The 12,856-nt window shown below is 39.1% G+C and overlaps 2 protein-coding genes across 13 annotated transcripts in view; one reads left to right on the forward strand and one right to left on the reverse strand.

Moving 5' to 3' along the window:
• Positions 1 to 8,830, reverse strand: part of RIOK1 (RIO kinase 1) — a 30,990-nt gene extending 22,160 nt beyond the window's left edge. The window contains exons 1-5 of one of the 2 annotated variants that reach the window (XM_045497479.1): positions 8,507 to 8,830; positions 5,240 to 5,453; positions 3,364 to 3,454; positions 2,105 to 2,174; positions 782 to 824 (exon numbers count right to left, since the gene is read on the reverse strand). In XM_045497479.1, the coding sequence (XP_045353435.1) occupies positions 782 to 824; positions 2,105 to 2,174; positions 3,364 to 3,454; positions 5,240 to 5,453; positions 8,507 to 8,577 (489 nt within the window). In that variant the 5' untranslated portion in view covers positions 8,578 to 8,830. Of the gene's footprint in view, positions 1 to 781; positions 825 to 2,104; positions 2,175 to 3,363; positions 3,455 to 5,239; positions 5,454 to 8,418 lie in introns of both variants that reach the window. The other variant, XM_045497480.1, reaches the window with a different exon arrangement.
• An 80-nt stretch (positions 8,831 to 8,910) lies between these two features.
• CAGE1 (cancer antigen 1) overlaps positions 8,911 to 12,856 on the forward strand; it is a 62,274-nt gene continuing 58,328 nt past the window's right edge. For 6 of the 11 annotated variants that reach the window (XM_045497466.1, XM_045497470.1, XM_045497472.1 and 3 more), the window contains exons 1-2: positions 8,911 to 9,101; positions 10,785 to 11,002. In XM_045497466.1, the coding sequence (XP_045353422.1) occupies positions 9,089 to 9,101; positions 10,785 to 11,002 (231 nt within the window). In that variant the 5' untranslated portion in view covers positions 8,911 to 9,088. Of the gene's footprint in view, positions 9,102 to 9,146; positions 9,377 to 10,784; positions 11,016 to 12,856 lie in introns of those variants that run through there. The other 5 variants (XM_045497468.1, XM_045497469.1, XM_045497471.1 and 2 more) reach the window with 5 other exon arrangements.

A 12,856-nucleotide genomic window follows, 5' to 3' on the forward strand; every position in this document is an offset into this window, starting at 1 on the left:
TGACAAGGGTGGTAGATAGCAGTAGCAATGTTCTGACCCTTTTTACCACCTTCACGTCAAAAATCGGAGCCAATGCTAACATCCAATTCACAACTCTCTACATATGGGAAAATTAGGAAAAATTTCCCCCATTCTTGAACAGAAAGAATAAAACCAGCATAATGTCTAAACCAAGTAAGGGATTTCTAGTGAAAATCTGAAGGCATTGCCCTATCCCTTCACTTTGTGACAGGTACCTTCTAATAAAGCTCACAAAATTCCTGCATATCTTGCTTAAGACAAAAGATTTCTGGACTTCCAGTAAATTCTGCATCCTCATAGAAGATGAAAACACCGCATGGTGGCCACAGAGGGGGGCATGACTCTAAGTTATCTATTATCAATAAAACAAAATGTAGACTTTTTTTTTTTTAACGTTTATTTATTTTTGAGACAGACAGAGACAGAGCATGAATGGGGGAGGGTCAGAGAGAGAGGGAGACACAGAATCTGAAACAGGCTCCAGGCTCTGAGCGGTCAGCACAGAGCCCAACGCAGGGCTCAAACTCACGGACCACAAGATCATGACCTGAGCCGAAATCGGACGCTCAACCGACTGAGCCACCCAGGCGCCCCTCAAAATGTAGACTTCTAAACTCAAAACTAGAAGGAGTAATTTTAGGTTACATTAGCATTAAGCAAGAAGAATGAATGCAAACTATAATCCCAAGAGAAAAGAAGCGCTAATTTAAAATGAGAACTTATAATGCCTACTTAAAATGAAAGCACATTTAAATTGTACCTGTTCCACAGTTGCTCTGTCTGCCTTATCTTTGATGCGATACCTAACCAAAACCAAAAAAGAATGTGACATTCAAAATTCAGAAGCCAAAATAAAAAGTTCGAAATGTATCTCATCCCATAAAATTCCTAAGTAGGTACTTTCTTTAATAACCCATTTCAAAATCTCATTGTAGTTTCATTGCTCAATGTTGCTTCCTTTGTGTCCCCTTAATCATCAGTTCAGTTTCCTAGAGCAAAAGGAGCACATCTGCAGTAAGAAAAAATCATTCTATCCATCTTTCAGAAGGATTAGATAAAGAGAGCAGCCGGGATAAGGTGAACCATGCTGCAAAAAAGGAAACATTGGGTCTGTTAATATTGTCTTTCAATCTTTAATGATTCTATTAATCTAATGTGAGATTTAAAGTCATTTATATCACCTTCTCTTTAGAGTCCCTTTCTACAAAGACACGGGTTTTTGTCATCTAAAGACAGTTCTTGAGTTCTGCATTAAAATGCAGACTCTGACTGGCTTCAGTTCACACACTGATTCTATTAGCACACTAACCTCAATCAAAGATTCAAACACAAAGATTCAGACACTTCTATGATATAACAGATGACTATGGCAGTTCTCAAAAGGCTGGTATCTCTTGGGGATAGCAATAAACCAGAAGAAAAGTGATTTTTAGTCAGAAGAAAGTTGGTTTTTAAGTTCAAACACTGCTAGTTGTATAAACTTAATGTCATTTTCTACAATATGTCAATGCCCTAGTGTTTTTAGCATATAGAAGTTAGCTTGCACTTAAACAACTGGTTTTGAGGAGAATAAATAGAAATTGTTCTTATTAGATCACTATTTAATTTTAAATCTTCCCTTACATTTTTAAAAATATTTCATGGAGGGGTGCCTGGGTGGCTCGGTTGGTTGTGAGTTCAAGCTCCACACTGGGCATGGAGCCTACTTAAAAAAATTTAAAAATAATAAAATAAAAATTTAAAAACATTTCATGGAAGGGAAAAATTTTTAATAAGTTTTTAAAAGGAAGCATTTTTACACTTTAACACTTCAGTTTAAACTGGAATCTACATTTTAGTTTACCATTACCCTCCCAAGAGCACATTGTGAATTTCACAAGATTATAGTTTGACCACACATTTAAAACTCACTTAATATTCTCAACTTACTAAGGAAAGGACACCCTCATTTAAGCTACAAAGAAAAAGAAAACTGGTTTAATCATATAAAGAAATATCCTTTCCAAAAGAATTATAACCAAGATGCTCATTTGTCTAGAATTAGTCCCTATCCGCCATGTTTTATAATTAAAATATTACTTACATATCTGCTTCCTTTTGTCTAGACTTCTCGGTGACTTTATTTATGACAGAATCAGTAACATTTAGCTTATCTAAAAATTAAAAAATCCACAATGTAAACAACAGTTAAGACAAAAAGACAACATTTTGAATAGAATACTTTTTCCCTCTTCCTCCTCTATTTTCCAAATATTTTGTTACATATAGAGTATCTTTTAATGATGAAAAACTATTAATGTTTTTAGATGTTGAGCATGAAGTTGTGTCTCCTTAGTGACAAGTGTTGTCACTGTCATCATCACAGCTCTAATTTGAGCCACAGAAACCCATTTCCAGGAATCTCCCCAAAATCCTTTACCTGCATATGTTGAATTTCAGACACTTGTTAATATTTTATACGGCTAATTTGGGAATATAAACTGCCCGAATTCCAAGTTTAACTCTAAAAACTTCAGTTTCATTTCAAGTTATAGGTCAGTGATAGGATATGAGAGACACTGTGCTAGGTTTATAATGAATCAATTTCCACAAGACAAAGATGATCCTGCATTTTTTAAGAGGTGGTGGTTCAAATCAACATTCTGATTCCTTGCATTCAACAGCTCACTAAATGATTAATGCATACAGAAAAAGTGTCTAGTAAAACAAAATGTATTTATATTCAATATTCTAGTACAGTTGATACTTGAACAACATGTGTTTGAATTATGCAGATCTACTTATATACGGATTTTTCACGGTAGTGTACTGTACATGTATTTCTTATGACTTAACATTTTCTTTTATCTAGTTTCCTTTATTGTAAGAACTTAGTATATAACATACATAACGTATAAAATGTGTTTATCAACTATTTATGTGATCAGTGAGGCTTTTGGTCAACAGTGGGCTACTGATAGTTAAGTTTTGAGGGAGTCAGAAGTTACACGTGGATTTTCAACTGCATGGAGTCAGCATCCCAACCCCCAAGTTCAAGGGTCAACGTATTTTCAACATTCTAGTCTGAGACAATGCTACTTTAATACAAAACAGACGAAAACTTGAACAGATATCTGCAAATTTATATTTTTACAGCAGAGGAGCAAACAGAGCTAAAAAAGCAGAAGCTGAAGTCTCTTCCTAAAGCCAGTTCTTTAAATACGGAGTTTTTATCTTCTCTAAACATTATTATTATTCAGCCAGTAACACTGAACACACTCATTTCTTGACCTAACAAAATTTATGACACTTCATGGCTTCTGAATAACTTCCTCATAGCCCAAATATATTTTATGAACTCACCTAGATTAATTTTATTCTCAAATTTCCGTAAGACCTTGTCTGCTGGAGTAGATATTTTGGCCAAATTGTAGTTGGAAGTCTGCTGATTTGTCTAGAAGAAATAAGTTCCAGAGTTGAAGTCACTAGTTATAAATACAGACCTAAGGTTAGTTATTACATGTCTTTCTCCTTAGCTAACAGTTAACTATCAGAGCATCAATACTTGAAGGAATACCCTAAGAAAAGGTTAAGAATCAATCATGTTTGCTCAAGAAATTTTTTAAAAAGACATTTGAAATAGGACAAAGTTACTGGCTAAAATGAAGAGTCTGTATAATCTGTATTTTTTCAGATGTATTCTGAAAAAATACAATGTATTCCTCATTGTATTGTTGAATACAATGTATTCCTCATTATTATAAATAACAAATTGTAATTAAATGCATTTTTTTAATTCAACTGTTAATAGACTTAGAATTTGACAATGTTCATTTACCTCCAAAACGTATAATGAATGGCTAAGGCCAACATTAAACTGGTTCTAAGAATTTCATTTTGGGCCTATTGTCTCAAGAAAGGGAAAGATCAGGCATGAGGCTTACCACTTACACTGGTGCTATACACAAACTAAAATAATAACAAAAAGAAAGAACCCTTATTCAAAGGGAGTATAGTACAGATAAAAAGGGCTCATAACAATGACTGATTTACTCCGCGTATCTCAGCTTGCAAGTGTGAGGCTGACTGCATAGACCTATGCTGTCTGTATAGACCTATTTAAAGTTTTCTACCAGATATAACTTTAAAAACATTTCTAAGTACAGATTCACAGTAGAAAACACAGGTAAAATTTTAATCACCTACAATCCCAGCACCCAAAGATAATAGTTAACATTTAAGCATATACACTTGCCTTTTTTTCTATCTTTATTAAAAGAGAATAAACTCTATATTAAAATAGCTCAACGTCTCACCAAAACAGACAAGTGTGAAATTCATCTGGTTATTTTTAAAATGCACTCATTCTTATCCACAATATAGCAATCTTAATATTCAAAGAAATACTGTTGGTTTTTTCCCCCTCCATCTCTTTCAGAAATCTTTATGCTCTAGTAAGATGTACCATGTTAATCCTAAGGCTCTGCAAAATCCTGAAACAGAGTACTTCCAGTTGAGAAGCAGGCTCTACAGTCTGACAACTTGTGCCCGGTACACAGTAGGTGATGGCAGATTCATGTCACTAATATAGTTTTCCACTGCAATGTATTTTATGGCTGCATAATATCCCATCATGTGAAATCAGTCCTACAACAAATTTAGTCAAGCTTGTTTCCAGTGTTTCTCTATAAACAATACTGGAGAATCATTCTCATAACACCATTCTTGGCACAATCTTAAAAGAATTGCTGAATCAAAGCATTTATTTTATGTTTTAAAAGCTTTTATCACATACTAGTTTATCCTCTAAATAAGTACTTATTTACTCAATCAGCAATTATAGATCTTGCATCTTGGTCAGTTTCATAAGTGAAAAAACAGCATTTCTACATATTTAATCTGCATTTTTTAATTATTAAGGAAGCTGAACTTTCTCTCCATGTTTCCTAACCATTTGTAGTGAACTGCTTATTTGCATCTTTTCCCATGCAGACTTTAAAGCTCCTAATCTTACCATAATTTAAATAGTTTTTAAAATGTACTGACTATGAAAAGAACCTACATCCAGGAAATTATCAGAAATACAAAAAGGATGAAGAACAAAACTCGTTAAAGGTTGGGGCTACAGGGCAACATAACCTGAGGGAAATCTTCCAATTCAAGTCCAGAACAACAAAAAGTCCTTTGAAAAAAGAAGACATAAATAACATAAAGATGTATATAATCATTTGTGAAATACCTGTGGGTTACTCCTTGCATTTGAGATACAACCTTTGGTGAGTTTTCCAACTCCATCATCCCAATCCCAGTCGTCTTCATCATACTCCTCCTCCTCTTCCTCCTCCTCCTCCTTCTCTTCCATATCACCTCCACCCATCTTCTCAGGCACATTCTTCTGCAGATCTTCAAAAAGAGTATCTTCCTCTCTGATGGTCCTCAGGTCAATGTTTTCACTAGAAATAACAATGTGCAGCATGTTTCCACATAACTCTAATTGGATTTATACATGCAGCTATTTGTGATATAACAGACTAAATTTATACCAATAAATCTAAAAGTTTTCCTCTCAACGTTGTCTCCCAATAAACTCAAACTTAATACCAGGTTCTGTTTTTCAAAGTGGCATTCCCATTGTTTGCTTATTCTCCAGGTGCTACTAAAGAAGTACATCAGGTGTTAAACCACTTCGGCCTTAATGAAGTCAGGATTTACATTGTCATTTTCTCTGCTGAATGAATGCACTCTGACCAGTACACCAGACCCAACTCCAGGAAAACCATTCACAGATATGTCTTAAGAGTCAATTGGGGGAAAGCTTTCCGACAAAATTTGGGACTAAGTCTGAAGCAGCCTTACCTTGAACTCAATACCACTCCAACAAAAGAAGCTGTATCAAGATTTGTGCTACACAAAGAACTTCAAATCACCCCTATTCATAAAGGGAAGGAATGGTGAACATAAGCACCACAAATGAGTGGTGTAATTCAGAGCAGTCTGGGTGTAATTCAGTAAGAGAAGTGGTGATTGTCAAACCCAGAGATCAGGCCCAGAGTAAATGGTGCACAACCAATAGGGTGTTTTTCTGCCATGTGAAAATTCAGAGCCAGTGCTACCAGATCTTAGTTTTTCAAGAGAAGCCAGAAGTGTGGACTTTTAAATCTCCCACTTAACTGGTACATTTAATTTTAACCAAACACTGTGCATACCAAACAAAATATGTCTGCAGGTCAGATTCAACAGAGGTCCCACCAGTTTTGACCACTCATGTAGAGAACAAACACAGGAACCACATAGAACCCTGATAATGTGAACTACCAGCTTAAAAACGGTCAGAGTTCAGTAAATTCAGGTGATCAATCCTGATTATTAATTAGCCACAGCTCAAAGGGTTCCAAATCTCCATGGACATGGGTGGGAAGAGAATAATCATCAAACACCTGCTATTTACTACCATTTTGTAAACATAATCCTTAATTTGATCCTTTAATTGCCAACAATCTACAATGGCACATTTAAGTTATACCTCATTTGTTTGTTTTTTTAATTTTTTTTTTTTAATGTTTCTTTATTTTTGAGACAGAGAGACAGAGCATGAACAGGGGAGGGTCAGAGAGAGAGGAAGACACAGAATCTGAAACAGGCTCTGGGCTCCGAGCTGTCAGCACAGAGCCCGACGCGGGGCTTGAACTCACAGACTGCGAGATCATGACCTGAGCCGAAGTCGGACGCTCAACCGACTGAGCCACCCAGGCGCCCCAAAGTTATACCTCATTTGTACCAGAACTTCTCAACCTTGGCTGCACAATTCTTTGTGGTGGGAGGTTGTTTTCTGCCTTGTAGGATTTTAGCAGTATCTTTGGCTTCTACCTACCCAATACATTATGCTCTCCCCCTACCTCCCAGTGGAGTGGACCCTGGAGTGTGGCAGGGTCACAAAGTCCACTGGCTTATCTTCACAATATCCAGTGATGGATGGTAAACCAGTGTATACCCATTACTGCCAACTATTTACCAGCCACACTGGGCTGTTTCTTCTTCCTACTTCTTCCCTAAAGCCTTTTATATGGTTATCTGGGAACATAAACCTGGAATGCAATAAAATCTTGTTTCTCTGACTAAATCTCATGTAACCTTTCAGTATTAGATTATCATCATTTGGTCAGGAAAGTCTCCCATCTTCTTCACTCCTTTTTCCTTTGTACTACTTACCCAATTCTAATACAAATAATTTGTCCAATTATTTAATGTTTCCCCTCCTATCATGTAAGCTCTGTGTCAATCAGGGTGGTGTTTACAATGTATCCGTACCCACTAACACTAGACCTGGCACACAGAAAATGATCAACATATTTTTCCTGGAAAAAAAAAAAAAATCCCCAAATGACTACTAAAATCTACATGTAATGAATCTTTACTGTGAATATAAAGTAAAAAACGTTTTCTTGGAATTCCAAAGGAGCTCTTATGTTTCATGTAGGAGTTATCCTGAAATCCTTTTGCCTCACATCCCACAGCCAATCTACCACCAAACCTTGTCACTTCTACCTCCAAAACATATCCCGTGACCCTATCTCTAGCTCCCCTCATGTTTGAACTGAATTACTTTATCACTTTTGAACTGCTTCCACTCATGCCCTCTACAACCATCCTCTCCATAACAGAGTAATTCCTTTAAATCATAAATCAGATTGTCATTCCCCTAGTAAAATCCCTCCTATGGCTTTCTGTTAAGACCTAGAATATCCCAACTGCTTATCATCCCTTATAAGGCTCTATATGATCTGGCCCCTTCTCACTTCTACATCATTACCTAGCCATCTTCTCAACTCCCTGTGCTGTGCTCTAGGTACACTAGCCTCTAGCCCTTTCTTTCACAGCCAAGAGTGATGCCAACGTTGGGCCTGTGCATTGTTGTCTCCTCTTCCTGAACTGCTGTTCCCTCTGCTCCTCCTGAGGTTAGTTCCAGATGTGGACTTAACTCATCCCTGACACTGTCATTACTTAGCCTACCAACTGATTTCAATTATTTGCATAGAGTATATTATCTGGGGTTTTTTTTTGTTTGTTTGTTTATAAAATATCTCTATGTACTTAATTGTCTGCCCTCCTTCCCAAATAGAAGGTAAAATTCAAAGACTGCAGGGCCTTAATCTTGTTCACCACCATCTCCCGCGCCGAGGACAAAACCTGGCCCACGACAGGTGCTCAAATATTTTTTGAACGCCAAATGCAGTTAAAGACTAAAAATCTACGTTTCCCAACCACTGTCTCCAACTCTGCCTCTCAGCGAGGCTAGCCAATCTGGAACTCCCCTGACAAGTGGCTTTCGTGAACTCTGGCGCAAAGTGGGATTAAAAGACCCGGCTGGCATGGAGAAAGAAGCAAAGGGCTGTGGAGAGACTACTCCGAATGAAATACCTGTCTCCCTCAAAAGCCCGAGGCTGCCTGCGGCGGCGGAGACAGCAGAATCCTTACGGAGTCTGTGTGCCCAAAGGGGCTCGCCCACCTGTCCGAGGAATCCGCGTCGTCGAACTGCCCGGGAACCACCCGACTCATCAGCAGCCGCCGGTAGTCCATGACGGAAGCGCGCAGAGCCTCGGCGCCCCTGGAGGCCGTCCGCCCCGCGCTGGGACGGAAACCGCACAGAGACAGCGCTACACGCAGCCCATCCAACGCCCTCTAGGCAGATGCCCGCCTATCAAACTGCTCAGAAGCTCCAACGCCAAAAGCGAACGCCACGTGCTAAGAGAGATAAGGACCTACAACCAGGACAGCTAGCACCGCCCTGACCGGAACTCCCGCCCGACCGGAAGTCTCAATCCTGCCGGAAGTCCCGCCCTTCCCCCGGCCGCGCCCCTGGGGCGTGGGGCGTGGCGCAGGGCGTGGGAGCGCGCCTGGCGTTGTAGCCAGCCGAGACTGGCTAGGGCGGTGGGCGGGCGTCACACAGGGCCGTTCCAGCGCGCCCGTGTGCCAACTGCGAGTTTTTCAAAGCCTTCAGTGGATGAGGTCGTAAAGCGTTTTTCTTTCTCCCGCGAAACCCTGTGCGGAAGGTGGAAGCGCTAAATCCTTACAGCGGATCCAAGAAGCTATGGACCCTGAAAGTGAGCACACTTTTTAGACTTGAAAAGTTTGGTGCATTGTTTTGAGGGAAAATGAGAGGAGTGATTTTTAAAATGTTTGTCATACAACTGAGAGAATTTTAAAACTAGAATGTTGATGGTAACTCCAAATGACGACCCTTTTAGCGCCCATCTTAAAACAGCTTTATAATGTTCCTGGAATATCTACCCAAACATCTGAATAAATACTTTAAAAATGTTGGCAAAGACCTGGTAAGGACAGGATGAAAGATGGAAAAAGTAAACCTAACTTTAAAGTAAGTTGACAGATTGCGCCATGTGAACAAATTTATAAAAGTGTAAATGGAAGTTCTAGGTTCACCAACAAAGAAATTGAAGAAATAAGGGCCTTGAGTTTTTTTGCGTTTGGAAAACGAAGATTTTTCAGATTCCTTTCACCACAGCCTAGGCAGCATTTATGTGTTCGGAAGTTGGAAAAGGTGAGCATAAAGTTGGGCCTTTCCCTAAGCCCGACTAGCCTGCTTGTCTTACTGGCTTTTTATACTTCAGACGATGGCATGGCTTTGGGAAAACAAATCAAGCCTCAATAAATTGTTCATTAATTCGATAATTCAATAAAATAATCCGGGCAAAGAGGTAGCAACTGTAAATTGAGAAGTTTTAATAGAAATAAAATCTTTGGACTGCAGGATTCATTTGATCAGTATTTACTCTGTGAACAACATTGCTGTTTGCTGCGGTGATTACTGGAAAATCATGAATGGACTCTTCTGGAGGCATTTATAATCTGTAAATACTAACACCCTTGAAAGGGTGGTAAAAGCTAAAACGGTAAAACAAATAGGTGCTGAATTGTAGAGATTTCCCATGTTGCAGGAATTTTTTAGATAGATGAATGGGTATATAGGAAGGCTTTAGGAGAGAGAAGCATTTGCCAGGTCAGACTGAAATAGTAAGGAGTATGATCTGACTAGAGCAGGCGAGTATTGGATAGGTAATGTGGGTCCAGGCTATGGGAGTCCTAGAAAGTCCAGCAGAAGAACTTGGACTCCAGGTGATTGGACATCCTGTCCACTACCATCCCCGACCTGAGGAGGTCATGAGAGTATGGGCCTGTGTGATGGCGCGAGTAGTAGAAAGAAAGCATGGGTTACGAAAAACATTTTTAAAAGAGAAATTGATGGGACTTGGTAATTGGATGGCTCATAATGATGAGCTAGAAGGATACCAAAGGCATCTCCAAGTTTTCAAACCCAGTTGCCTGAGAGAATGGGTGTGGCATAGGAAAGTGGGGGAAACGGATTTACATTGTTGGATTTGACTTGATAATGAGATAATAGAAAGTACCAAGTAAATAGAAAAACAGTATTTTGTGGAACCTAATAGTTCTCTGATAATATTTTGTAAATATCTTTTGATTAAGTAACTGAGAGTTCCCTTCACTTTGAGTCCCAAGTCTTCTAGGGAATTATTGGATAGTAGCCACACATATCGACTTGTTTTTGTCCAAATCAGTATTTGCACTATACAAAGTGACCATGGTATACTAAGACTAAAAAACTTTTTTTTCTAATAACTTGACCAATGACATTTTAAAATTTAGGACACTGAACTTTGCTGCTTTCTTAATGTGAGAAGGCATGGGGACAAAGCTCTCTGTTCACATATACTAATAAACATTAAAATTATGTTTTTTTTTAAAAGAAGACTTTCATCATTCACCAGTTAGGAACAAGGATTATCAAAAAGTTTGCTCATCACCTTCAGATCCTGTGCATTTTGAAGTGGATGCTTCTCATGAAAAATTAGAAAGCAACTTGGAAGCGGATGCCAGGAATGTCAGCAGTCTTTGTCAAGACTTAACTCGCTCAGATTCTCCCTTCTATATGGACACCAGCAGTACCAATTCAGACTTGCCTCAGGTGTGCATTACTTGTAAGTTCTAGGAGGTATAGATGTATTTGGCTTTCACGTTGTCTTCCTCTGAAAATGTCCTCAAAAATACGAAAAACAGTAAAAGAATCTCCAGTGGAGGCTCAAAGGAGAGGAATACACGGTCTAGTTTTCCCAAAGGTAGAACGTTACAAATAGAGCATTAAACCTGATCCTTTCTAGCCTCCACACAAAGTCCTAAGCATGCAGCCAGGGGGACATGGCCACAACAACTGGGTCACAGAGGCAGGAAAAGAGCCCAACGGGCCAGACATCTGGTCTTGAGCATGTTCTAATATGTCAGCATGCAAATGATTTAGATGTCATTCATCATGGTATTGACAGAGCCCTGCATGTAAATGACTTTATCTTTTTTTTTTTTTTTTTTTCAACGTTTATTTATTTTTGGGACAGAGACAGAGCATGAATGGGGGAGGGGCAGAGAGAGAGGGAGACACAGAATCGGAAACAGGCTCCAGGCTCTGAGCCACCAGCCCAGAGCCCGACGCGGGGCTCGAACTCACAGACCGCGAGATCGTGACCTGGCTGAAGTCGGACACTTAACCGACTGCGCCACCCAGGCGCCCCAAATGACTTTATCTTAATGACAATTACAAGTGTCCTTTCTCATAAACTAAAAAAAAAATTATACTGTCCCAAATTGTGATGAATGTTTGACAATTACTAGCAGGAGTGTAGGGAAATAATAGGAATGAATTAGTTTGTGCCATATGTAATTGCCTTTTTATAGTTTGAAAATGGACAAATATTGACACTTTCATGTGGGCTAATCCATAAATTGGCATAAACTATCTAAAAGGCTATTTAGTGGGGTGCCTGGGTGGCTCAGTTGGTTAAGCGTCTGACTTTTGATTTCAGCTCAGGTCATGATCTCCTGGTTTGTGGGATCGCAGAGACTGCTTGGGATTCTCTCTCTCCCTCTCTCTCTGTGCCCCTTCCCTGCAGACATGTGCATGCACAGGCGCTCTCTGTCTCTGTCTCTCTCTCTCTCTCTCTCTCAAAATAAATAAAAACAAAACAAACTGAAGAAACACATCTTTAAAAAAAATAAAGGGCTATTTAGTGAGAGGAAATTGCATTTTATTTTTAATTCTATCTCAAGGAAGTATGCAAATGAGCTATGTGCAGGATTACCTATAATAAATAAACATCAGGGGTGCCTGACTGGTTCAGTTTGAAGAGCATGTGACTCAAGGGGCGCCTGGGTGGCGCAGTCGGTTAAGCGTCCGACTTCAGCCAGGTCACGATCTCGCGGTCCGTGAGTTTGAGCCCCGCGTCGGGCTCTGGGCTGATGGCTCAGAGCCTGGAGCCTGTTTCCGATTCTGTGTCTCCCTCTCTCTCTGCCCCTCCCCCATTCATGCTCTGTCTCTCTCTGTCCCAAAAATAAAATAAAAAAACGTTGAAAAAAAAAAATTTTTTAAAAAAAGAGCATGTGACTCTTGATCTCTGGGTTGTAAGTTCAAGCACCACACTGGGTGTAGAGATTATAAATAAACAAGTAAACTTTCATGAAAGGCATTATTTAAACACTAGAAGCAACCAAATTTTTACCAATAGGAACCTAGTTAGATGATTGCACAGATGTACAGTAGATATGTAAACCTTAAATATGATAATACAGACACACAGTTGACCCCTGAACAATGCAGCACTTAGGAGTACTGACTCCCCTCATAGTTGAAAAGCTTCATATGACTTGTGACTCCTCCAAAAGTTAACTAATTGCCTACTACGACTAGAAGCCTTACCAATAACAGTCAATTAACACATATTTTGTGTATTATCTTTATTATATACTGGAAAGAAATGTGATTTAGAAAATC

This window comes from Leopardus geoffroyi, chromosome B2 (genome assembly GCF_018350155.1).
Source record: "Leopardus geoffroyi isolate Oge1 chromosome B2, O.geoffroyi_Oge1_pat1.0, whole genome shotgun sequence".
Taxonomy (NCBI): domain Eukaryota; kingdom Metazoa; phylum Chordata; class Mammalia; order Carnivora; family Felidae; genus Leopardus; species Leopardus geoffroyi.